Source organism: Natator depressus, chromosome 6 (assembly GCF_965152275.1).
Source record: "Natator depressus isolate rNatDep1 chromosome 6, rNatDep2.hap1, whole genome shotgun sequence".
In the NCBI taxonomy this organism is placed as follows: domain Eukaryota; kingdom Metazoa; phylum Chordata; order Testudines; family Cheloniidae; genus Natator; species Natator depressus.
Window position 1 is genome coordinate 112,102,802 of NC_134239.1, and position 25,918 is coordinate 112,128,719.

General features: G+C 40.7%; 1 protein-coding gene across 3 annotated transcripts in view; it reads right to left on the reverse strand.

Moving 5' to 3' along the window:
- The window catches only part of PPP1R13B (protein phosphatase 1 regulatory subunit 13B), a 143,504-nt gene that overhangs the window by 116,179 nt on the left and 1,407 nt on the right, over nucleotides 1–25,918 (reverse strand). The window contains exon 1 of one of the 3 annotated variants that reach the window (XM_074956310.1): nucleotides 118–308. The exons of 1 other annotated variant lie outside the window; for it this stretch is intronic. In XM_074956310.1, the coding sequence (XP_074812411.1) occupies nucleotides 118–243 (126 nt within the window). In that variant the 5' untranslated portion in view covers nucleotides 244–308. Of the gene's footprint in view, nucleotides 1–117; nucleotides 309–25,918 lie in introns of those variants that run through there. One more of the 3 variants, XM_074956308.1, reaches the window with a different exon arrangement.

Here is a 25,918-nt window from a genome sequence, read left to right on the forward strand (position 1 = left end):
AATCCCACCCACTTATAAGCTTCGAGCCATCATAACATTTCATGATTAGTCTTTGTAAAACATGGTTACAAATTAAAGTTTAGTTTCAGAGCAAATACTATAACAATATAATCCCACCTTTTTTTTAATTACTTTGTCCATTTTCTTACTTTCAGGCTTCAGTCCAATCTTTTCTGGTAGCCAAGATTTTTCTTTTGACTTGTTTATAATACTTTGAAGAACCATTCTTAAAATATTCTTCATGTGCAGAGCAGTAAACAATAGTGAACATAAAATAAAAAAGTATTTAAATAGGTGATGTACTGCTGAAGTCTAAAATAGTTTCTATGCACCAGCTGCTACACTGAGAATCTGCTTAAATGGATGTCCCTTTGGTCTACTGGCATAGTAATACAAGTAATGACGAGCAGCGATAAGATGTTCTAATGAAAGAAGACAGGCCAGGACTGACAGGAACAAGATAGAGGATCAAGTTTCACCTAATTAAGCAAACTTGCACTAGGAGAGTTCTACCATCTTATTGTGCAATATTCGTCTTTGCTTGGGATTATAACAAGTGTTGGCAAAGATTAAGTGTTTGTTAAATCATTACACAAGACTTTCCATCCTTGTTAGAAACCCACTAATGTTTTTTTGTTAAAAAGATGCTAAGTTGCCCTAAAGAACATTAAGAATGGCTCTAATGTCAATGTTTAAATATGCTAACAAAGCAGTTGAGAATGAAACCCAGTCTGTTTGCTTAAAACAAAACCCATTATATATATATATATATATATATATATATATATATACACACATATATATACACACACACACACACACACACACACTTTTCAAGCCCTGTCCATTTCTTGGCAGAAATCTGCCTTCTGTTGGATGTGGGTCAAACAGCTACTGCACAATGACTGGTAAGCTGTGTTTATTGCTGCTTCTGCACCTCAGAGGCCAGAGAGTGATCACCACCATCCCACTCCTCAACAGACCCTCTTCTCTACCACACAGGATCCAAAGCTGCAGGAGACTCCACCTATGAACCCAGCTGCAGCTCCCTAAAGGCATCAGAAGAGCCATAGCACATTTTCCAGCCCCTCCATTCCTTTTGTTCTCACACTTGGAGAACCCAGTTAAAAGCGGAAAAGAAGAGGCTGTGACAAAGTATCCCCACAAGCAAAAATAGGAGCCACCAGTGGATCTCACATATCACAACCCTCTGACATACTGAGCTACACATCACCAGTAGCTCCTGAAGTGTGTTTGGGGTGGGAGGGGGGTGCCAGGGAGCGGGAGGTATAGCTGATCCAAGCAGTCTCCCTCCCTCCTCAGAAGGAGGCCTTCATGGGTGACAGGTCTATTAAAAAAAGAAATTGGGAGGATCACAGACCTCCTTTGGAGGGAAACAGAACCATTTAACTTGTTAGAAAATGGGAACAATTTTATAACTAAAAATGTTACCTTTTGATTTTATTTATTTGAAGGAATGGGAAATCTAATTCTCCAAACCCAGGACTGTCACAGATAGCAAGTTTAGTTGCCAGTAAAGAAGATTGAGGTTTTCAAATAATCCATAATTGAAGAGAACATATTATGGTAAATAGGGGAAACACTGTGCTATCACTACACTATGCATACTTGCTCCATTCTTGGAAACAGGAAGCATACTGAAATTTAAGAAACCTTCTCTAAGAGGTATTGCGGATAGAGGCCTTGTCTACATTACAAATGTAGATGCAGCATATCCCCACAGAAGGGTTTTTTCCTGTGACAGTAACGTCACATCCCTGAATGAATGACATTACTTATGATAACAGAGGTACTGTTTGCATAGCTGCATTTACACTGGGAGTTTTGCCAGGAGAACTATGTTGGCTAGGTGGCTTCTGGCTTTTTCACATCTCTTACCAACAGTTATGCTCACAAAACCTTGTGATGTAGACTTGGCTGGTGCCTGTGCTCACACACACATGCAGAACTAAACTGATAGGTTTAATTTTAAGTCTGTCAGCCGCTCTTCAGTGTTTTTAAAGAAAACCATGAACTAAAATAAACCTTTTTAATTCAGCAAAGAAGGACATCAGAAGGATGAATAGCACCTGTATCTAAGAACTGCTGATTTTACCCAATAAACTATGGAGCATGCCTTTGGGAGGTGCAGGAATGTGTCAAGGGAGGCATAAGCTTTTTTTTGGTAGCTGGGGCTCCTGCAAAAGGGCCATGCACAACCAGGTGGCAGGGATAAAAAGTAGATGCTGGAGACTGGGCTCGCCTTTCCCTCCCCTGCACCCCTCTTCCCTCACAGGGAGGCAGCCCAGGCTTGGGCTCACCTCTTCCCCTCCAATCCATCACTTTTCATATTGCCAACCTTATTTCTGTGCTGCTACTGGCACAGCCCAGCCTTCAGAGCTGGGTGGCAATATATGTACTTGTGGGAGGGGGCATAAAAACTACAGACAAAGAAAGGAGAGGGGAGCCTGATTAAATAAATTTGAGAACCGTTGGGTTAAATAATGCAGTAATCAACAGCTGTGCAAGCACAGGGTAGTCTCTTCTACTCTTTCCCAAAAGCCTGACCCATAGTTGCATGGCCTCTGAATCAGAGCTCTTGGCCCAAGTCATTTGCCTGTAAGGTCTAAAATGATTATTAAAAAAAATCCCTTACTTAGGAACAATATTAAACACTGGACAGCAGATGGAGGGTAGTTAAAGAGCTCCCTGACTGGCTAATTTGTTGAAGTCATCAATAAGGTCCTACTTCAGAGCAGTATCAGGGTACGTAAAGAAGTTATTTTGCATGAATTTCCCCCCCTCCCCCCAAAGGGTCAGATTCTGAATTTGTTTTAAGGAGAAGCGACGGGTATATACAACCTACAGCAATAGGTTTTGGGATTTCAACTCTAAATTAGATACAAGCCAGGTAGATGCAAGGTCCAAGAGGCTCATGAGAGTCTCTGAAATAGTGGTCTTGTGAAATAAAGGTCCTTAGTGAGCAAAAACATTGGGATGGATAACTGCAAGGACAGGACATGCTCTGCTTGTTCCATAATCCTAATTACATAAGTCACTGATAAATACAAGTGTGGGCCCTAATCCTGTTGCATTTTAAACAGGCAGAACTTTATGACCCCCTTAGAGTTCCACCAAAACCAACAGGGATGGATGGGAAAAGAGGAAACAGTAAAAGTATTAAAAAGAAATTTTAAATAGTCACTGGTTAAAATGAGTCAAGAATTACTGAGATAAATGAATACAAACAGACAATGTTTAATAGGCATGGGCTAAAAATGATTACTTGAAGTATGCAATTAAAACACAAATACACACTGGCAATAAGCAAGGATTAAAAATTACTTCAAAATAGTGGCAATTCAAAAAGAAAGAATAGTAAGACCTGTGTAGTACTACCTAGCTAACCCATAGTTTTTATAACCTTTGCCCCCCCAATCACCTTGACTCCTCCTACTGTTTTCATTTCCTTCATCTCATCTTCTTGCATCTCATCCTGCAAACTCTTACGCATGTTCATATGAGTAAATCTGCACACCACACTTAAAGTTTGCAGGATTAGTGTTTCAGATTGCAATATGAAGATGACAGACTGCCTACTTTTCTTTAAATAACTTTCTTCCACCAAGATGGTTGTTGAATCTGTCCATTCCTCACTCTTATACCCTTGACTCCTTTAACCTCACCCTCCCATCATGAGATCTAGCTTGCCCATTCCTCATCCCTGGGCTCACAGCCACATTTCCTCTGCTCCTACTGTGAGAGGTCTGATGGAAATCCTGTGGCCAGCCTGAGTTCCTCCCTTACAAATTCATACTTTCCTCTTAGTTCTGCCATCTTTCTAGCTAAAGAACTCTACTTCTCCAATTTAACTGAATCCCAGGCCCCACAATCCCAGCCACCTTTGACTCACTTCTCATACCCTCCCTTCTTTCTCCTCTAACTTCTCTGAATAGAATCATAAGGATTCATTTCAAGAGAAATAGACCTTCCTCCTCCCCTCAGCTTGCCTTTCATTCTCCCCTCCCACATCACAGATGCAAAAATTTCTCATCTGCTTTCTTCCACTAACCCCTTATTGAGTCATGTCAGTGACTCAATTCCATATCTTAATCTGCCTTGTGCCCACTCTCCTCTGCACCCTTACTCTTCCTTAACTTCTCTCTCCTCACCCCACCCTACTCCAGCTCTTTCACATCACAATACAATCATACTTTAGGCTCTCCCAACTTCAACATCCCACTCAACTCCACTTGTATCTCCAAGTGCCGCCCATCTCCCTTTCACCTTTAAAGGTCATTGAATGTTCTATTTACAATTACTGTCTGGAGTTGTAGGAAGGAAGTCCATCCTAGACCCTACTGAATCTGGCTTACACTCACTGCACTCAACCGAAACTGCTCTTGCCACATCTCTAATGACCAGTTCCTAGCCAAATCTCAAAATCGGTACTCCATCCTCATCCTCCTTGATCTATCAGCCACTTTAACAGTTGACCATGCTGCTCTTGAAATCACATCTACTCTTGTCTTCAATGACTGTCTCCTCCTACTCTAATTGCTCTTTTAGAGTTATCCTCCCCATCCCCTTTCCAGCTTTGTGGGTTTTCCCACAATCCTCTGTTCTCAGATCCAATCTCATCCACAAACACAAATTCAACTACAATTTCTGTGGAGGATTCCTAGAGCTCTCTCCCCCCTAGACCTGTCTAATTTTGTCCAAACTCGGCCTGTCTCTCTGCCATCTCCTCGTGGATGTCTAATTGTCAGCTCAAGCTTAACAGTTAAAAACTGAGCTCTGTAAGGGACTGGTCATAGCCAGTCTGACCTAGCCATCACAGCTGGGCCCAGGTATGCAAGAGTCAGGCTGGAGTTAGAGACCAGAGATCACAGGCAGTACAAGGCTAGATTCAGGGAGCAGGAATCAGGGAGAGTAAATGCTATTAATACTAGTAGGGCCCAGTTATTCTTGGATGTACTAGACAGGTTTCTTCAAATTGACACTGAACCAACAGAAGGTGATAACATTTTAGACTTGGTTTTAGTAAGTAATGAGGATACCATAGAAGAGCTGGTCATAGGAAATAACTTGGATTGAGTGATCTCAAATTCATAGAATATCAGGGTTGGAAGGGACCTCAAGAGGTCATCTAGTCCAACCCCCTGCTCAAAGCAGGACCAATCCCCAATCAAGTCATCCCAGCCAGGGCTTTGTCAAGCCTGACCTTAAAAACTTCTAAGGAAGGAGATTCCACCACCTCCCTAGGTAACGCATTCCAGTGTTTCACCACCCTCCTAGTGAAAAAGTTTTTCCTAATATCCAACCTAAACCTCCCCCACTGCAACTTGAGACCATTACTCCTTGTCCTGTCCTCCGCTACCACTGAGAATAGTCTAGAACCACCTCTCAGGTAGTTGAAAGCAGCTATCAAATCCCCCCTCATTCTTCTCTTCTGCAGACTAAATTGATTCAGTTGGAATTAAATGGAAGGATAATCAAAACCAGGTCATCAGCTATGGGTTTTTATTTCAAAAACAGATGTTGGGAAATTAAAAGGGAATTAAAATAGTCATCATTTGGACTGAAGAGCTCAAAGACTTAAACGAGAAGGCTTGGAATTTCTTTAAATCAACCTAAAAAAAAAAGCGCACAGCTATCTGAAATTTGGATCCCAAGAAAGAGTGGGAGAGGACTTGTAGGGAAAGGCTCCGGACCCAGCTGGATTAATAACCACCCCCAAAAGGTTATTAGGAATAAGTCAAGAGCCCGTAGGGAATAGAAAAAGGGATTGATCAGCAAAGAAAGCTACATCATGAAGGTTAGAAAAACGTAGGAATAAAATGAGTAATCTAAAAGTCAAGCCAAATTAGCTTTTGCCAAGGAAATTAAAAAAGGTTTTAGTTATATAAATAAAAAGAAGAAAGGATAAAGTTGGGCTGCTATGCTGTGTGGATGGGAAGGAGATTAAAGATAATATACGTATGACCCAAACACTAAATGAATACCTTGCCTCAGATTTCAGTAACAAGAATATGGAACTTGTGCATGAAGGCAGTACAGCTAGAAATGGAAAATTACCACATCTGAGATGGAAAAGCTTGAAGAGTTTAAGGAACTCAAATTGGGGGAAGGGGAGAGGAGTGTCCAGATAATTTCCATCCCAGCATGCTGAAAGAACTGGAACACAAGATTGCTAATCCAGTAGCTAGGATTTTTAATAAATCTGTCTAGTCAGGGGTAGTACCATATGACTGGACAATATCATACTTGTATTTAAGAAAGGAAAAAGTGATCTGATCAGTACTATGCAAGGTTTTAAAGCAAAATGTGAAGGAAAGAACAATTAAATTAGAGGTAAATGGCAATGCAACAGGAGTTCAAAGGTAAATTGTGCCAGACTAACCAGATTTCCTTCTTTGAGAAAACTGAATTTTTCAGTAAGGGAACTGCAGTAGCTCTAATCTATTAGGACTTCAGTAAAGCACTTGGCACTGTACAACATGGGAAATTAGTCAAATTAGGGAAGATGGAGATCAGTACAAGCATTGTAAGGAGAGACAGCAACGGGTTGTGCTGCACGGTTATCTAACTGCAGAGAGGTTACTAGTGGAGTTCCTCAAAGATTTGTCTTGGGACCAATCTTATTCAACATTTTTGTTATTGACCTTAGCATAAAAAGTAGGTGTGTTTGCTAATGCTACAAAGTTGGAAGACATTGTCAGTACAGAGGAGGATCAGAATATTATACAAGAAGATCTGAATGACCTTGAAGACTGAAGAAATGGGATGAAATTCAATAGTACAAAGTGAAAGTTCATGCACTCAAGGTCTAATAAGACTTTGTAACAAGCTAGGGGCTCATCAACTGGAAGTGACAAAGGAGGAGAGACCTGGGTATGTCGGTCAGTCATAGGGGGACTACAGCCATCAATGTGATGCAGCTGTGAAGACGACAAATGCGATCCTGTATAAGGCAAGGCATTTCCAGTAGCAATAAAGTAATATTAATGCCATCGTCTGAAGACCTTCATTTGGAATACTGTGCATAATTCTAGTTATTCATGTTCAAGAAAGATTAATTTAAACTGGAACAAGTGCAGAGAAGAGCTACAAGGATGATCAGAAAATGGTGGGCCTATCCTATGAGAGGAGACCTTAAGAGCTTGGCTAAAGAAGAGCTAATGAAGAAGGGGGGACATGATTGCAGGGTGGATAAAAAACTATTTAAAAAAACATCTGCTTTTGGGGGGGGGGGGCAGGGAAAGCATTTATCAAAAAAAATCAATCTAAAGATATAGTTTTAATTAAGATCTCATCATGGAATAGGGATTATAAATTCTAATTCTATAGTATGAGACAATATATTCATGTAATGTTTAAGAAAAGTTTTGTAAATGAGTTCTAGTAGTTCATGGATTAGGAACCCAATCTTATAGGGTGCCACAGGCTTCTGTATAGATTTAAGTTAATCTTTCTACCCACCCAATGGGACTTAGTGCTCAGTCTAGAAGATACCATCAGAGAGGCTTAGTTTTGCAGTTCTCAAACTATGGATTTGTGTCTCCAGAGATAACATGCTTCTTAACAGCAAAAATGTTTGTTTGTAAATAAATATACATACATAGAGGTGAGAAACAGACCTCAACCCTATTGTCCCTTTGCAAATCTGTGTACAGAGTCAATCCCTTACCTCTCTCTAAAAGTGCAAAGTTTCTAAAAGTTCAATGAACAGAAAATTGTTGGGGGTGGATTAGATCTGGACAAGGAGAAGTCTGGAGATAAATGAGAGAAGGGAGGGACACGCAGTAGAAACAAAAGTGAAACTCTTTGAGCAGCATATTCCAGAAGTCTTGAGGTCTTTGAGTGTAGCCTTAATTGATTTGAGATCTATCTAGAAGGGAAAACCTATAATGGTAGCAGGCCATAAAGGGAGACCCATTTGGGAACAGTTTAATGAAGCTTCTCTACCTGTGGTTAAGACAGGCACATGTGCAAAATGCGAACAGTGCAATAAAGAAATGCAAGGCCTGGCTGCCCAAATGAAACATCATGAGAAGAGTTCCTTCTCAGGAGGAAGCTGTGTTGAAGATGATGAAAGGAACATGTCTGAACATACAGGATCTTCAGGTTGGTAAACTTTTTTATTTCATACTTTAAGGACTGCCTGTACCTTCTGGACTAGTCTTGAAATCTCATGTTTGAGCAAAAAACTATAGTACTATCATTTTAGATGCAGTTGATAAAAAATAGGTGAAATAGGCAGATCTTCCTTTTACAATGTCACCTTTAAAGTAGTTCTGAATAGTAGTAGTCAGTGAATGCAATGAGTAATATTAAATGAGCAGTATGCTAATAAATTAAATAACTGTATTGACTTATTTTGTTTGGAGAATCCATCCTCAACCTATAAGATTCTGAAGACTATCCACCCTAAAGATCACTATCATTTTCTATAGTTTTGGAGTTATCTGCCAAGGATAGTGATATGTTATGGAAGTATTTTGCAATTTCAACAACCACTTTGCAGCAGCTGCTCTGAAAAAAGTGGGTGGAACCAAGCTAACTTCCACAAGACCTGTGATGGAACTCAGTAGTAGACTGTTTTGAGCACTATATCAAAAACTGGCCTAATCTGATGACAGTTTGCGAACAAAACAGTGGAAAAAAAAACAAACAGATGGCACTGTCACAGCCAAACTTCTCAACATTGGGCTTAAGAGAAATGTTGAACACATACTGAGTACCCTGAAGCCTATTTCTGTAGCCTTGAACAAAATGCAGCGAAATAACTGTTTTATTGCTGACGCTGTTAAATTTAGATCTTAAATATGCAATGACAGTTAAATTACAAGCATTAAAAAAAAAAAACCCACAAATGGGACAAGCACTATGATTCTCAATACTCAGAACCAGGGTGTGACAGGTTTCAATCGGTCCACCAAGCCCCTAGGGGGCAATGGAGAGCTATGGTCCCATGGGCAGGCCTTAGTCACACCTTTCAGGCGCTGGGGAATTAGCGGAAAGGGAGCGCTGGCACAAGTCGGCAGCGTGCCCCTCAGGCAGGGGAGTGCCGGCACGAGTCGGCAGTGCACCCCTCAGGCAGGTTGGCCGGGGTAGGGGAACACAGGCCCACCCAACTCCACTGTGTTCCAGCCCAGGGCCCTGACAGTGGTGGGAGGTGAAGGTCCCGCTGCTGGGTCAGTGGGGGGCCATCCACACCCCGCTGACCAAATACCCCCACCACACGGTGCAGTTCTGCCCAAGGGCTACTTCCTACCCGGTCTCTCAAGCAGGCCTCTCTGGTCCCTCCAGCTCATTCAGCTGCTGGCAGCTCCAGCTCCCTGTCTGTGTCGGGCTCACGCTGGCCTGGGTTACAGCCTGGCTCCTCCAGGTACTCAGCGGCTGGCAGTCCTGGTTGCCACAGGCCTTCCTCCCGGTCAGGTTCCTCCTGGCCCAGGGCCTCCCTGGGTAGGCAGCAGCCAGTGTCTCCCTTCCTCCCTGGTGCTTCTCTCACTGGGCAGAGGGCCCCGCCCTTTGTACTTCCTGTCCCACCCCTTCTGGGGATTGGTGTAAGCTTGGTCTGGCCCTGCCCACTTAGGCTGAGAGGGTGGCTCTTTACTCTCTGGTTCAGAGGGAAGCCACCCTGGTTCCCTACACAGGGTCAGACCTGATCTGCTGAAGAAGAGGAGTTGGCTATGACCTGGACATCCAACAATCATCCCTCCATAATACCAACTAGAATAAACTTCAGAGCTAAGGGTGAACCATTCAAGAAATGTGTGTTTGCTGATGATGTTTTAAAGAAAGTCACAGTGAACTGGAGGAAGTCACTTAAGCACTTGGATTCAGAGACTGTTGAAGTGATAATCTCACTTTCTACACTGGCAGAAGAAGCTACTGCTGTTAAAAGAATATTTTCTTCCTTTGGACTAATTCCAAACCGAGAAATCGTTTGGGACCTGAAAAAGCAGGAAAGCTCATTTTTCTTTTCCAGATTATGAACCAATAGGAAAGTGAAGGTGAAGACGACAAAGTTAGCTGCAGAAGCCAATATTTTAAGTTTCTCATGTTGACATAGCTGAAATATTTTTAAAAAATAAAATCATTTTAGTTAAAAATAACTTGAATAAAAACAAACCCGATTTTAAAAAACTTGAATGTTTAAATTCAAAAATTCATGCTTGTTTTGGAAAATATGTTTGCTGAAGAAAAAAATCCAGAACACAAAACATTGATTTAAACAAAACAATTTAAAATGTCTGTCTGGTAGTGTTCTCCTCCTAGTACTACATTGCAAGAAAAATCCTCCAAATATTAATGGATTAACCTGTTGAATTGGAGATAGTTCACCTCCCACTCCGAATGACTTCATAAATATCTATTTCATTTACCAAAGGTAAATGAAATAAACAATCATTCATTTTCTGATACAGCTGTAAAACTAAATCAGAAAAGTTTTCATAATAAGTCATTCTAAAAATGAAACCTACATCTCGGAGTTGTGAAGAATATGTATTAAGGTTACAACCACCAACAAGAATGCACTTTTATGTAGAAAGCTATAATTGCATAAAGTCTTCCTGACTAGTGACTTACAGGGTGGATTTGATTTAAATCAAATCCACCCTGTCACGTAGAAAACCCTTCAGAGCATGATCAGAAAGGACTCCAGGAGGATCCAGATGCAGACCAGCGGAGGAACTGAAGCTGAGATAGAAAGTGGCCCAGGGAGCAAGCACAGGAGCACCAGCCCCCTGACCACACAACTGAATTGTCATAGGGCCCTTGGTCAGAACCCAGTGGAGCAGAGAGGGCCAAGGTTTCCCTACCCCCAGTCATTTACTCATTACTGGTGAGTGTTGTCAGGTCCAGACTTCAGCCCTGACAGTTATACAAAACTAAGTTATATCTTTCACAATTGCAAGAATTTCACTATTAAGAGACCCCATTAAAGCCACTTCCAGCTCAGAAATTGTTACCTACCATTATTACAAACAGCTAAGATTACTACAACTGAAGAAAACTCAGTGTAACCCTCACACCTTCTGGGTGTGTTGTTGTGTCCCATCTAGTGGCACCAAGACCACTTAGAGAGAGTTAAATGAGTCTGCTCCACAGCCCTGGCTAACAGTCAGTTGGCTTTTAGCTCAAACAGTAGAGGCTCATGCACTAAACTACAGAAGTCCCCGGTTCGATCCCACTGGCTGACAAGCAGGGTCTGTCAGCCTTACATAAGCACAGAGATAGAAGTTATATTTAAATATAAAGTTACCTGTCACTTTAAATACTACTCCTTTACAATAAGCCAACAATACTCCAATTGTGGGTTGTGACCCCAAAGTGGGACACAAGTTTTAACAGGGTCACCAGGGTTGCCTGTGGCCAAAGCCTGAGCAACTTAGCTTCATGGAGCCATCTATGGCATGGGGCCCCAGGCAACTGCCCTGCTTGTCACTCCTTAACACCAGCCCTGACAGAGCACTGGGGTTGTATAGTAATTTGTTGTCAGAAGGGGGTCATAGTGCAACGAAGTTTGAGAACTGCTGCAACAACTACAATTGCCACCCATCCTCATGTAGGTTCACTTTACAATAAAAAAAGTGGTGGACTGCGATTCTCTGTTCCCCCTACATAGATAATCAAAACAGTGAATCAAAGGGTCTACCACTTGGAAAAAAAAAAAGAAAAAACACACAAACAGAACCACACACCACACAAGTAAATACAATTACCACCTGTCAAGGTTCCTTCCCCACTCTGAACTCTAGGGTACAGATGTGGGGACCTGCATGAAAACCTCCTAAGTTTACTTTTACCAGCTTAGGTTAAAGCTTCCCCAAGGTACAAACTATTTTACTTTTTGCCCTTGGACTTTCGCTGCCACCAAACGTCTAACCAGTATTATTATTAGGAAAGAGTCTGTTTGAAAACGTCTTTCCCCCCCAAAAATCCTCCCAAACATTACCTCCCCCCCTTCTGGGGAAGGTTTGATAAAAATCCTCAATTTGCATAGGTGAGCACAGACGCAAACCCTTGGATCTTAAGAACAATGAAAAAGCATTCTGTTTCTGAAAAGAAAGATTTAATAGAAGTAAAAAAGAATCATCTCTATAAAATCAGGATGGTAAATACCTTACAGGGTAATTAGATTCAAAAACAGAGAATCCCTCTAAGCAAAACCTTAGATTACAAAAAGACACAAAAACAGGAATATCCATTCCATTCAGCACAGCTTATTTTTCTCAGCCATTTAAAGAAATTAAAATCTAACGCATATCTAGCTAGATTACTTACTAAGTTCTAAAACTCCATTCCTGTTCTGTCCCCAGCAAAAGCATCACGCAGACAGAACCTTTGTTTTTCCCTCCCCCCAGCTTTTGAAAGTATCTTGTCTCCTCATTGGTCATTTTGGTCAGGTGCCAGCAAGGTTATCCTAGCTTCTTAACCCTTTACAGGAGAAAGTTTTTCCTCTGGCCAGGAGGGATTTTAAAGGTGTTTACCCTTCCCTTTATATTTATGACACACACCCCAAATCACAACTAGGGTGAAATGCTGGCTGGGATTTCTTCTTGGAGCTCTAGGAAAAAACAGAGTTAATAAGACACATGCACCTCTAAATATACTACCAGGTATATAAAGCTTAACAATATTTTCCACATCTCAAGGACAATTTTAACCAATTGATTCTGGGAAGCTTTCACGGGCGAGTGCATCAGCCACTTTGTTAGAAGCTCCTGAGATGTGTTCGATGTCAATCAGAATCTTGGGAGAGCTAAACTCCACTGAATAGTTTTTTTTTGTTATTTCCCGTGGCGGTATGAAGCCACCATAGCACACCAGGGTCGGTTTGCAGGTGGAAGCTCTGTCCCCAAACATATGGGCGTAGCTTTTCCAGAGCGTAGACAATGGCGTAACATTCTTTTTCACTGACTGACCAGTCGCCTTCCCTCTCAGACAGTTTTTTGCTGAGAAACACTACAGGGTGGAATTCTTGATCCACTCCTTCCTGCATTAAAACTGCTCCCACACCACGCTCGGACGCTTCTGTGGTTACTAGGAACGGTTTGTCAAAGTCTGGGGCTCTTAGTACAGGGTCAAACATGAGTGTCGCTTTAAGCTGGTTAAAGGCCTTCTGACACTCTTCGGTCCACTGAACAGCATTTGGCTGTTTACTTGTGGTTAGGTCTGTCAGTGGGGAGGCGATTTGGCTGTACTGTGCTACAAATCACCTGTAATAACCGGCCAAGCCTAAGAAGGATTGAACCTGTTTATTTGACCTTGGGACAGGCCACTTTTGGCTAGCATCCACTTTGGCCTGTAGGGGGTTGATAGTTCCTTGACCCACCTGGTGTCCAAGGTAAGTCACTCTGTTAAGGCTAAGAAGTGTCAAATAGGACTAAACAGTTAGTCCTGCCTCCCTTATGAGCTTGAAGACTTTTTGTAGATGTTCCAGGTGTTCTGCCCAGGAATCCAAAAATATGGCCACATCGTCAAGGTAGGTGATTGCACATTCTCCTAATCCCACTAGGAGACCATCTACAAGTCTTTGGAAAGTGGCAGGTGCACTCTGCAGCCAGAAAGGGAGTATATTAAATTCATACAGTCCGACATAGGTGGTGAAGGCTGACCTTTCTTTGGCAGATTCATCTAACAGTACCCGCCAGTACCCCTCAATTAAGTCCAAGGTAGAGATGAACAGGTCCCCATGTCTGTACTCTAGAGTTCAGAGTGGGGAAGGAACCTTGACATGGTGGTAGCAGTGGGGATTTTAAAGGTGTTTACCCTTCCCTTTATATTTATGACACCACCCATCCTCACTTTTTAGTTTATTGTAAAGGTGTAGCATTTCAAGTGACAAGATTCAAATATCACCCTCACTTGGGTAAACTGACATATATTCTGCTTCAATGAAAAAAATTTCATGCCTTATTACACCATAACAGTTGCAAACCCAATACTCCAAATAGGATATGATCTCTGATGACATTTGGCTTTTACAGTCAGAGCAAACAAACTAAGGTAATCCAAATTATTTCTTCTCCTTAGGTGTCTTAATTATGTTCAAACAAATTTAATTATATAGATAGACACACTTTTTACATGAACAGATATCCTACCCAGCATACTTTAAGAGTTTGTTATTAAGCCACCTCCCCCCAATGATTTTAGAAAGACAGACTGTTTGAGTGGCTATGGTCTAAAACAATACTAGTACCCACATACAATTACATGAAGGGACATACTGACTTGGTATGAATGTACTGAACACCTTTCCAAGCACAGCAGAGAGGATAAGAGAAGAAGCTGTGTGTCTTTCTTACCCTCCTCTCAACCCAAAGTCCAAGGGGCCCATTGCAACAGTTCAATCATACTCTACCTACATCCCTGAACTTGGGTGAAGAGAAGAGGGGGGCCTCTGAGGCCCTGCCATATGAAGAGATGCCTTTTTTTTTTAAGGCACTCAGAAAAAGCTTTCAAAAGGCCCTCCACTTTCTTGCTTCTGAAAAAGCAACAGCAAGTACCTGCACACCCCATAACAAAAAAAATTTCTAGATTTTGTGGCAAAACACTCTACATTCTTCAGCACTCCAGTGTAGCAGATGGAAGCTTCTTTGACAGCTCCAGGCAAGAATTTATTTAAAATTTCACTAATGCCTAGAAAGGAGCCCCAGTCATGTCCACAGCCCCAAACATAGGAAGACTGAATAATTACTACTTGCCTCCTCATTTAATTTGATGTTAAATTTAATTTAGCTTACATTGCCTGTAAATTCTCTTTTTTAATAGGCTACAGAAATGTGTACTGTAATACATAAGACTGTACTATAGTAAGAAGTCAGGTGAAGCTGACATTTTGGCAGTTGAGGCTTCTGGCATCTGCAAAAGTAGTTTTAGCATTGACATGTTAGCCAAGTATTAAAATTGAAGTGAAACAGTTCGTGTTGACACCAAAAATGAAATCACTATATTTCAAGTTAGACTCCCATTCCATGCAGGGATGAACGGGGCAATTAACACTTCAGAGTCTGCACTAGTTTAAATTTAATTCATGTGACATTAGTACTGTCACATTTACAAAGCACTTGGGTACTACAGTGATCAGCAACAATACACACTCCTGGAGGAATTCTGTGCCACTGCGCAATGCAGAATTTCACAAAATTCCCTGTTCCCCCTGCAGAATTTCTGGACGCCATTAGGAGCCACTGGACTCTACAGAGCCCAGCTTGCAGTGAGCAGAGAACCCAGCCTGGAGGGGCTGGAGGCTGCACTCTTTGATCCTCATTTTCCCAGGGACAGGAGAGGGTTTGGGAGAAACAGCCAGCTCTCGCAAAGGGTAAGGAAGGGTAGGGGCACATAACACTATGTCCCCTGGCAGGACAGGGAAGAAATTTGGGGGAGTAAAGGCTCCTGGGGTGCTGGTCTCTGCCACAGAGCCCCCTCCAGCAGTCCATTACTGGAACTGGGTTGTTGTAAGAGTTTTTTTTAATTCTCTACTCCTGGGGGAATCTTTTTTGCTCATCTGTATTGTTGACAGGTATTTTGAAACAATCACTCCAGTTTCAATTGTAATTTGTGTTATTTTGACAAATAAAATATACAGAATTTTAAAATATTGTGTGCAGAATTTAATTTTTTGGTGCAGAATTCCCCCAGGAGGAAATATAAAAACTAAGGAACAGATTGTTTGGATGGTTCTCTTTGCAACCACATGGGCTAGAAACTTGCTTGTTTTAAAATGAAAGCATAGATTCTTGAGTACACTTTTACAGTTCACCAGTACCATAATTTGCTGAAGAATATAACTAGATTTTGGTGTTAGGAAAGAAGGAAGTTGGGCTAAAAAACAAAAATAGCTAAGGTCTCTAAGCAGTCACTCCTCATGCTTGTACTTAAAAATGTAACTTCCAAAGAAGAGACATTGGATTTGTCCTTGTGTGTTTCTTTATGCTGTATTAAAGAGACCTGAATGTTGTTTGTTTTTTTTAGAACATTTTATTCTACTTGGAGTTATTTTTACATTAGAGATTTAAGTCTTCTAGCCTAAACGAGACATGAAGCCCTTATCTGCATTAGACAATATATACAGTGACAAATAATTTTAAAAAAAAGAGTAGTTTAAAACAGCTTCTCTCTGTCTTTATTAGATTCTACATCTTGGTTAGCCAAGAGGATATTGGAAAGCTTTATAATATTGTTTTTTTCTAGGGTAGATATGACCCTTAATGACTGGAAAATTAGTGAAATTGTGACATCAAGACATACATAAATAAAATTTAGTTGTTAAGAGGGAAAGAAACCACCTAACAATTTAAAATTCGTTTGTTTTTTGTTAGGACCTGTTTAACTTCATAACTAAGATTTTGAAAAGACGATGCATTTGTTAAAGATTTAACGCCATTGTTCATCCAATTAAGACCACGTCTTCATTATGGAGCCTATAGTAGGATAGCTATGGCACTGTAGCTATGCCAGTATAACCCTAATTGTGATGGAAGGGGTTTTTCCTGTCACTGTCAGACCACTACCTTCCTGAGCGATGCTAGGTCATCTGAAGCATTCATCCATCAATCTAGCCGTGTCTACAACTGGGGTAAGGTCAGTATAGCTACAGCAATGAGAGGGTATGGATTTTTCACATCCCTGAGCATCATGGCTATGTCAACCTAATTTAAGTGTAGGCCAGTTCTGAGAATGTAATGCCTCAGACCAAGCTATTTTACACTTCAGTGGTTCTCCAACAAGCCACAGAAGATCAGATTTTACATTCCTAGTATTTAAAAAAAAAAAAGTGAAAAATATTTAATTACTTTTTAGGCCTGTCTCATGTACATAAGTTTATATTTTTTTATTTTAGAAAACCATGACAGTTAGTGGCCAGTTTGGCCTCCAGCCTACATTAGATCATTTTAGGGCTGCTATAGCTTAAGGCGCTATTGTAGCATTTGTTGGGAAACATCAAATCACAAGTCACACTTGGCCTACATTAGGAAAGGAGGACAGAGCTAGTTTGGCTGGCTCTATACCAATAAAGAATTCTGCAGTGCTGATGGAATCTCCACCTGCCCTCATATGGCAGCTTTTGGATCCTGTTTTGTCAAAGGAGGAACCATGGATCAGGCCCTAAGTTCTTCCCTTCTTTCAAGATAGAAGAAAAATAGTAAGTTGCAGAATAAAGCAGGTAAGCTACAGCATTAAAAAAATTTAGAAGACAGCTAACACAAATAGAACATGCTGTCATGTCAAGTGAGATGGTGTCTATTTTAACAACTAGTCTATGGGTGTGGCTTTAAAATAATTAAATCGATTCTGACATGATTGAAGAGCACAGGGTAGGTCTCCCACTACAAATCTTTCACACTCCAAAGAATCTGATTCAAACATCTTCTCCAAAACTTAGACAATTGTGGACAAAAAAGTAGTATGTGAAAAAAGTAGTAATCCTGCACACATGCTGAAATATTCAGAGCTGCATGCAGAGATGCTTTCTTTAGACAATATTAAAAGATACTCCTTTTCTTTTTGCGAATACAGACTACTTGTGGCACCTTAGAGACTAACCAATTTATTTGAGCATGAGCTTTCGTGAGCTACAGCTCACTTCATCGGATGCACACTGTGGAAATTGCAGAAGACATTATATACACAGACACCATGAACCAATACCTCCTCCCACCCCACTCTCCTGCTGATAATAGCTTATCTAAAGTGATCATCAGGAGAGTGGGGTGCGAGGAGGTATTGGTTCATGGTGTCTGAGTATATAATAATGTCTTCTGCAATTTCCACAGTATGCATCCGATGAAGTGAGCTGTAGCTCACGGAAGCTCATGCTCAAATAAATTGGTTAGTCTCTAAGGTGCCACAAAGTACTCCTTTTCTTTTTTTAAAAAAATACAGTGAACACTAATCAAAGTATCTTATCTTCAAAAATACACAGTCCAGTTGGTTTTGAGCCCTAATGCTAGTTCACACTAGTTAGTCTACAGAACAACATATTAAACAGCCTGTGAAATAAAAAACAAGCACTGGTAACCATAGAGAAGGAGGGAGTTTTAAATGCCTTCATAAGGCACAAATAAATATCAGGCTTCACTTATTTGCCTGTCATTAGTGCCAGTGGCTTGTCATTTTTAAATACAATATAAAAATTAATTATTTGAATTGGTACCTGAAGGAGTTTGAAACATGATGCTTTCATATTTTATGACTTTAAGACTAAAGATTTGAAACATCCATAAACTAACTGTTAGCCTCTTGGGTATGTGAAGGATGGTTGCCGCAAGTGGATCCTGGTGATCTATTTTACAAACAAATCATGACCGTTTGCATCTTGGGTGGTCTAATCCACATGTTGAAGCACAGTATTATTGGTTAAATTCATATGCATCATAACCACACAAGTCAGAGATGCTTATTTCCCATGCTACCCACCACACTGCATGTCTTTGCCAGAGCCTGAGTCATCAGCGCCACTCTTCCAAAGACCCAGGTTATCAAAACAATGTTTTCTCCCCACCCTCAGTCAACCCCTTAAAGATTGATTACATTTCTCCCTTATTCTTGAAGAATTAAAATTTAGCTTCTTGCAACAAGTCTATTCATGTGTTCAAAGACAGAAGGATGAGACTTTATATATTTGTCTTCATCTTCGACAGTATTACAAATCTAGGTGCTTCATGTATTATAAAATTGATTAAAATGTGCAGTTTTTAGATTTCTTATTGAATAAAAGAAATTAAAATTCAAGTTATGCCCACTAACTCTACCACTACAAAATTATGGCAATATCCCAGGATGTAACTGAAATCTACAAAACCTAGTCTTCATGTACTGATACCATTGCTTTATTTACCCAGCTCAAAAAGAAAAATGATTGAGCCAAGTAATGTCAAATTAATTTCTTAACATTGCTTCTGAAGTAAATCTTTTCAGAACCTAAAGTTTGGCTGAACAGGATTATACTGGAGGTCTATTTATGGTAAATTGTGTGTTTAAAGAATTAAAAGGTCTCCCCATACTTTTTGTAAAACACAGTCTGCAAAAAACCTAAGATTTCATTAATAAATGAAGGCTTCATTTGTAAATGTATTCTTCAGAATGCAAATTGATGAAATGTTACCTTAAAGTAGACATTAGGGACAGGAATCAGTAGACCGACATATATACATGTCTCCTAGTTCAAAGTTAATATCCCCTCACACACACCCCCCCCGCAGTCTGTTGCCCAACTGAATGGCACAACAAAGTGAAAGCAGTATGCTCTTATTTTTATTTCCACCTCTTAAGAACTAGCCTAAAAAACACTATATCTACACTCCAAAAAGATATCCACAGCAGCAAGTCTCAGAAGCTGGAGTCAACTGACCTGGGCTCACAATCCAATGCTAAAAATAGAGTGCAGATGTAGGGGTTCAGGCTGGAGCCTGGTCTCTGAGACATAGCTCAAGAGCCAGCAATGGGGGTGAATCAGTTGATCCAGGCTCTTAAAGGCATGTTTACACTACAATCTTAAGTGGGCCTAAGCTAGGTTGACCTACAGCCACCGCAGGAATTAAACGTGGTGGCTGTAGATGTCCACACTAACCTCCTTCTGTTGGTGGTGCACATCCTCACCAGGAATACTTCCACTGACTGAAGAGGGGCAGTGTGGGGGGCTGAGAGCCAGGACTCTCAGCTCCATGCAGCTCCCCACTAGGAACCCAGCTGGCCCCAGGGCTTCTTGCCTTCCTGTTCCCAGCTGGGGGAAGCTGCCCAGGGCTTCTCACCTCCAGCACAGAGATCCGCACCCAGAGTCCAGCTGACATGCTCTTGGTGGGGAACCAAGAACCGGACCAGCAGGAGGTGGACAGCTGGGCTCTGAGCCAGGAGCCTCAGTGCAGCTGGGCTCCCTGCTGGCAGCCAAGAGCTGGGACCTGGGGGGGGGGGGTGGGAGGAGCACAGTAGGGAGCCCATGGAGAAGCCCAAGCTAGCAGCCTGGGTGGCAGTCTGGCTTGGAGCAGAGACCTGGTGCCAGGGTTTCTTGTCAATTTCACAGCTCCAGCCTAGCCATGAAGTTGACTTACATCAGCTGTTGACTGTCTTGTAACGCAGTGCCCTATCTACACCAACACAAGCCCTATGTCTGTCATGGAGGTGGAGTCATGATGTTGGTGTAGTAGCGCACTTACATTAGCAGGAGCAAGGCTATAGTGTGTACACTGACAGTTATATCGACATAAGCTGCCTTATGTCAACCTAACTGTGTAGTTTAGGCCAGGTCTTGGACTTGCTGATTCAGGTCTTTTTTTTTTTGCAGTGTGAAACATACCCATAGTGGAACCAAGAGGATGGGGAAGAACAAGAATAGGCATAAAACAGGATGAATGCAGTACTGCCAACTCCAAGCATTCAAACTGAAACTGAATTTACAAATGTCAAGTTGACATATGTACCTCTACAATTAGAATACAGAAGAGTTGACCTTGCTGAGTAAAAAGAAGTCTAAATCAAGTGTATATTTATTCTGATTTAAATTAGGGTCAAGCCATGCCCACATTTGACTTCTTGGAAAATATAAATTTAAAAAAATTAAATGTTGTCTGCACCTTTATGACAGTGTATGCGTCTCAGCATTCATCTGAAAGCCAACTTTATATATATAAAAATAAGTCCTGCAGGCACTTAATACAAAAGTAGACTCCTTTGGGAAATTTTGTTTAAAAACAGTTCTGTTATATATGCAGTAAAGATTTTTGTTGTTGTTCTTGTTGTTTTAAAAAAAAAAAAAAACCACACACACACAGACACTAGGGCTCCAGACTGCGACTGACTCAAACTTCATATACTTAGCCACCATGCATTTTCCAAAAGGGATATAATTTCAAGTACTACCATACTAAGCTGCAAAACACAAAGGAACAAAAACCACAAACACTAAATAACTGATTAGCCCTCACAAAAAAAAAACCCACACACCAAAAAGGCATCTTAACTTTAGATCCAAAGTTAAGGTTTCATCTTAACCACCACAGGATTCTAGCCAGACAAATTTCAGAGTAACAGCTGTGTTAGACTGTATTCGCAAAAAGAAAAAGGAGTACTTGTGGCACCTTAGAGACTAACCAATTTATCTGAGCATAAGCTTTCGTGAGCTACAGCTCACTTCATCGGATGCATCCGATGAAGTGAGCTGTAGCTCACGAAAGCTTATGCTCAGATAAATTGGTTAGTCTCTAAGGTGCCACAAGTACTCCTTTTTCTTTATCCAGACAAAGACAGCTGAAGCCTTCCAGACCACAAAACTACAGATACTGGCTATCAGCAGGCCAACCTATCCAAGATAAAAAACCAACACCTAGGCCAAAGTTCCACAAAACAAAATAGGAGTTGCTTGAGGAAGATAGGGGAAACCTAAAATTCATCTCAATGAACCCCATGCATCACAACTTCTTATACAAGAACATCTTTCTTCCCTGTCTCTCTACTAAAGGTGCACAGCCCACAAGTTTTCATTCCCAAGCCATAGAGACGAAATCCACATCCCTGCATAGGATGTGGAAGTGAGAACCAACAAACTACCACCTAGAAATCAAATGGTATATTGGAGGAATACTTTATGTCTGTTGCCGAGCTCTACTGTAGCAGCTCCTCCCCAACCACATCTCCTCTTGTGCAGGAAAGGAAGACACTGGTGAGTCAAAAGGGAAAAGGGCTGATAGTAATCTGCAAGGTCAGGTCACTTTGAAGCCATCATCCAAGGAGAAGTGCTTTAATTGCATATTCCCTTTAAGATGTCTTCCCCAGTTAACTCCCTCCCCCAACCTCACAAAGCTTCAGTTCTAGGACACTGAACAGTCATAAAACAACTCCCACCCCAGAGAGTGGACAAACCTGAGTTCCTACATAATAATGACAGATTTCAGAGTAACAGCCGTGTTAGTCTGTATTCGCAAAAAGAAAAGGAGTACTTGTGGCACCTTAGAGACTAACCAATTTATTTGAGCATAAGCTTCTGTGAGCTACAGCTCACTTCAATGTAATAATGATAGACTAAGAATTATACAGTTGCTGATGGAGCAGAAGAGGTGATGGAAAAGAAAGGTAGCCTCCTCAAAACTGGTTATGGTCAATGCAATTGCGTTGCCAGGAGTACCCACAGCACTTTTGGAAGTCAACATTCATAATGGCTACTTTAACCTGTAAAGAGACACATTAAGTTAGATGATGAAAAGGTATCAGATAGTTACTGGTTTTGTACATTTTGCCTTACCACTAAGAACAATCAAATGAGACAAAAATCAAAGATGTTTTTACTTCTTTTGGTGAAAGTAGCTCAGTGATATCAACTGTTTATAAAAAATGGACATGTATGTCTTGATTAAAGTACTTTGGGATGGGGACTACAGCTGGAGACCCAAAAGTTTACCATTTTTGCTCCTGCATAATATTTCCCAGCTGAGCAAAACTGACAAACTGCATGGCATTCTGTCCATTTCCCATTAGTAGGGTGGATTACAATTTTATTTGAATTATACTAAGTGTGACAGGGTCAGGCCAGATGGCTATAGGAGTGTGCTAGAAGGTAGATACATTAGCCCCAGATTCAGCAGGTTCCTTTTCCCCCAAGATAATGGGCTGTTTCAGAACCATCAGGAAGTTGCTGGAACCAACTAAGGCAGGCAGGCTGGCTAATTAGAACACCTGGTTTAAAGAGGACCTCACTTCAATAGTAAAGAGCATGCGAGGAGCTGGGAGCAAGAGGCGCACAAGGAGTTGAGAGTGAGAAGCTGTACTGCTGGAAGACTGAGTATAAGTATCATCAGGAGGAAGGTCCTGCGGTGAGGATAAAGGAGGTGTTGGGAGGAGGCCATGGGGGAAGTAGCCCAGGGAGTTGTAGCTGTCATGCAGCTGTTACATTGTAAGGAGAGTGATCACTTTAGATAAGCTATTACCAGCAGGAGAGGGGGGGGGGGGGGGAGAGAAAACCTTTTGTAGTGGTAAACACCCATTTTTTCATGCTTTGTGTGTATAAAAAGTTCTGTACTTTCCACAGTATGCATCCGATGAAGTGAGCTGTAGCTTACAAAAGCTTATGCTCAAATAAATTGGTTAGTCTCTAAGGTGCCACAAGTACTCCTTTTCTGTTTGCGAATACAGACTAACACGGCTGCTACTCTGAAACCTGTAGACAGCTGTGATCCATAAGGCCCTGGGCTGGAACCCAGAGTAGAGGGTGGGCCTGGGTTTCTTCCCCCCACCCATCTTCCTATTTGATACAAGAGGAGTTGACCTGGAGTGTGGGTTCCACCAGAGGTTAAGGTCCCTGGCCTGTCCCCTGACCCACTAGGTGGATCAGAAGAGACTACGGGGATTGTTCTCCTCCCTTTCCCCATGCTGGCCAGTGATGAGGTTAGATGAGTGAAAGGCAGGTTTGAGCCACTAGCAAAAATGGCCAAACTGAGGGCTGCCATGAATCTGAGGCGAGCAAATCTGCCAATAAGCGCAGGACCCACCAAGGCAGAGGAGGAACTTTGTCACATAAGGTTTATTTTTTAAAAGAAGATTTAAAATTAAATCTGAATTTAATACAACATAGTAAAGGTGTCAAGGCCTAAAATGATCTCTCAAAAGATATAAATATGTTCAATCAAGGAGCCTATCAAAAATTTTGAGTTAAAGACATCAGAGGAAAATACCTAGCGTGAGGTCAAGCTTTACAAATATGGCACAACTGATCATGCACTGTATTAAGGGCTTGCTTTAATAAAATAAATTTTATATGCTGTTGTGTTTAATTAAATTCCAGTTACCATCCTAATGCAGCTTAAACACATCACGAGCAAAAAATTATCTAGTAAATAAGTAATATAGCATTCACCATTTTCTAACATACTAAAAACGTACAATTAATAGGAACCTGGAAATATTAAGCTACATAATTGCTTAAGTAAATATACACAGTTATGGCACAACCAGTGTAAAGGCTCTAGTTGTAAAAATCAACTTCTTGTAACTGTTACATCAACAATTGGGAATGCACCTTTCTTTAGAAAAACAACTAAAGTATGAATGGAAAAGTTGATACCAGATTTATAACCAAGGCTTTTTACTTGGTGATTTAAATAATTTAAAATCACCTTGATTTAAATCAATCCACTCTACATCATTACTACAGGGAATTCAACCACGCAGGACCACAGGAAGCACTAACTGAACAGTTACTCTTGTATTCCACCAAGATGCAGCAGAGTAAGGAAGAAGAGTTTAGAAGGAGAGAAAAGGTGTGCAAATGGCAAGAAGATCCGTATTGGTAAAACCTCTTTCTGGAGAGGATATCCTCCCTCTTCCCTTTGTGTGTGGGGGTGGGGGGGGAGAAGCATGGAGGGAAGGTAGAAAGGAATCATGCTTCCCCATCAAGTTGAGACATTTAGGAATTAAGGATGAAATCCAGTTTCAACCCATTAGCTGTCAAGTTTACCATTCAATTCCTGGATATCTGATCACTGAGTCAACAGAACAGTTGGATACAGATTCAGTTATTTCTAAACTTTTCCATTTACCTTGTTAAAACAAATACTGGCTAAACAGCTGTTAACCACAGAGTATAGTTCTGGTAATATGTAAAGTGTCTGGCAAAGATGTTTTTGTTCACTAATTATTCAAAAGCTATTTCATGAAATCTTTCATTAATTTGTCTAGGAGCTACCTCATACAATAAATTAGGGCACTAACCTTTCACTCCTGAAAATCTGGGCTCAAAACTTATTTTGAGTCACAAGTGAAACTAAGTCTAGTCCCATTCCAGTCCCCCAGATGGTCTGCTCACAAAACTAGATCACTACAGACAGAATTTGGTATTTGACATTTTTCTAGAGGTCCAAAAGTAGAATATCCAGGATAAACTAGATCAGGATTGAGGTGCACTCTCAAAAAAGAGATCCAAGTACACATATGTGCTACATTATGACAGATTCAAGTGAGTGTTATTTATTAATTTCATTACCACAGGATTCACTCAATTCTTCAGAAAGGAAAACATATCAAATATTTCAGAATTTGGATTTAGCAACTTCTAGTTTTCAAAACTGATATAGCTGTTGTAAGGGAATTTTTTGTATTAAAAGACAATACTAAAATACTTTGAAGTTTCAGAAACATAATAAAGAGTTACCTCAAGACTACCACAAGCAACTGCAATATTTAAAACTAGCCTGGAGTGAATACAAAAAACATTCAGACTAACCAAATGGCCTAGAAAGAGTGCAAACACTTCACTTCTGAAGTTCTCCCAGTCCAAAAAGCATATGCTAACAGGAGGCAATGGCAAACAAGTATATTTAAATCAGAGATTTCCATGACCTATAGTTTACATGTTACCTTTTCTGAAGCATAAAAGCTGATAAAATTACTAGTCATTTTTTCCCCTCCACTCTCTAAAACTGCACAAGATCCATAGGTTTATGGACTACAAGTCAATTATTCTTATTGTCCCTGTTTTTGGTAAATCTGTTTTACAAGATTTTTTTAATCTTAATGGAATCCTTTTGTATTTGGTAGCTGAAAACCAGATGAAAAAATAATTTAAAAATATCTCATGGTAACCACCACCTTGTACTGGTCAAAATGAAAATTTAGATCTAATTTACTCTTAGTTTCTGAATTTCCTCTCAAGCTTGAGCAGAAATAGTCAGTTTTAACTCAATTTCACTTCCATATTCTCACTGAGAAGCAGCCTGCTGCAGTGTTCTGGCTACAGGGTGGAGGAGTTTTTTAAGTTAAAAAACACATTTCAATTCTAATTAAAGAAAACAGATCAAAATAAGACACCCAATATGAACTTTTTAATAACCCAAACTTGAACTTGAAATCAACAAATGAATATGGCTGTGTTACTCAAGTCTCAAGACAGGTTTCAGAGTAGCAACCCTGTTAGTCT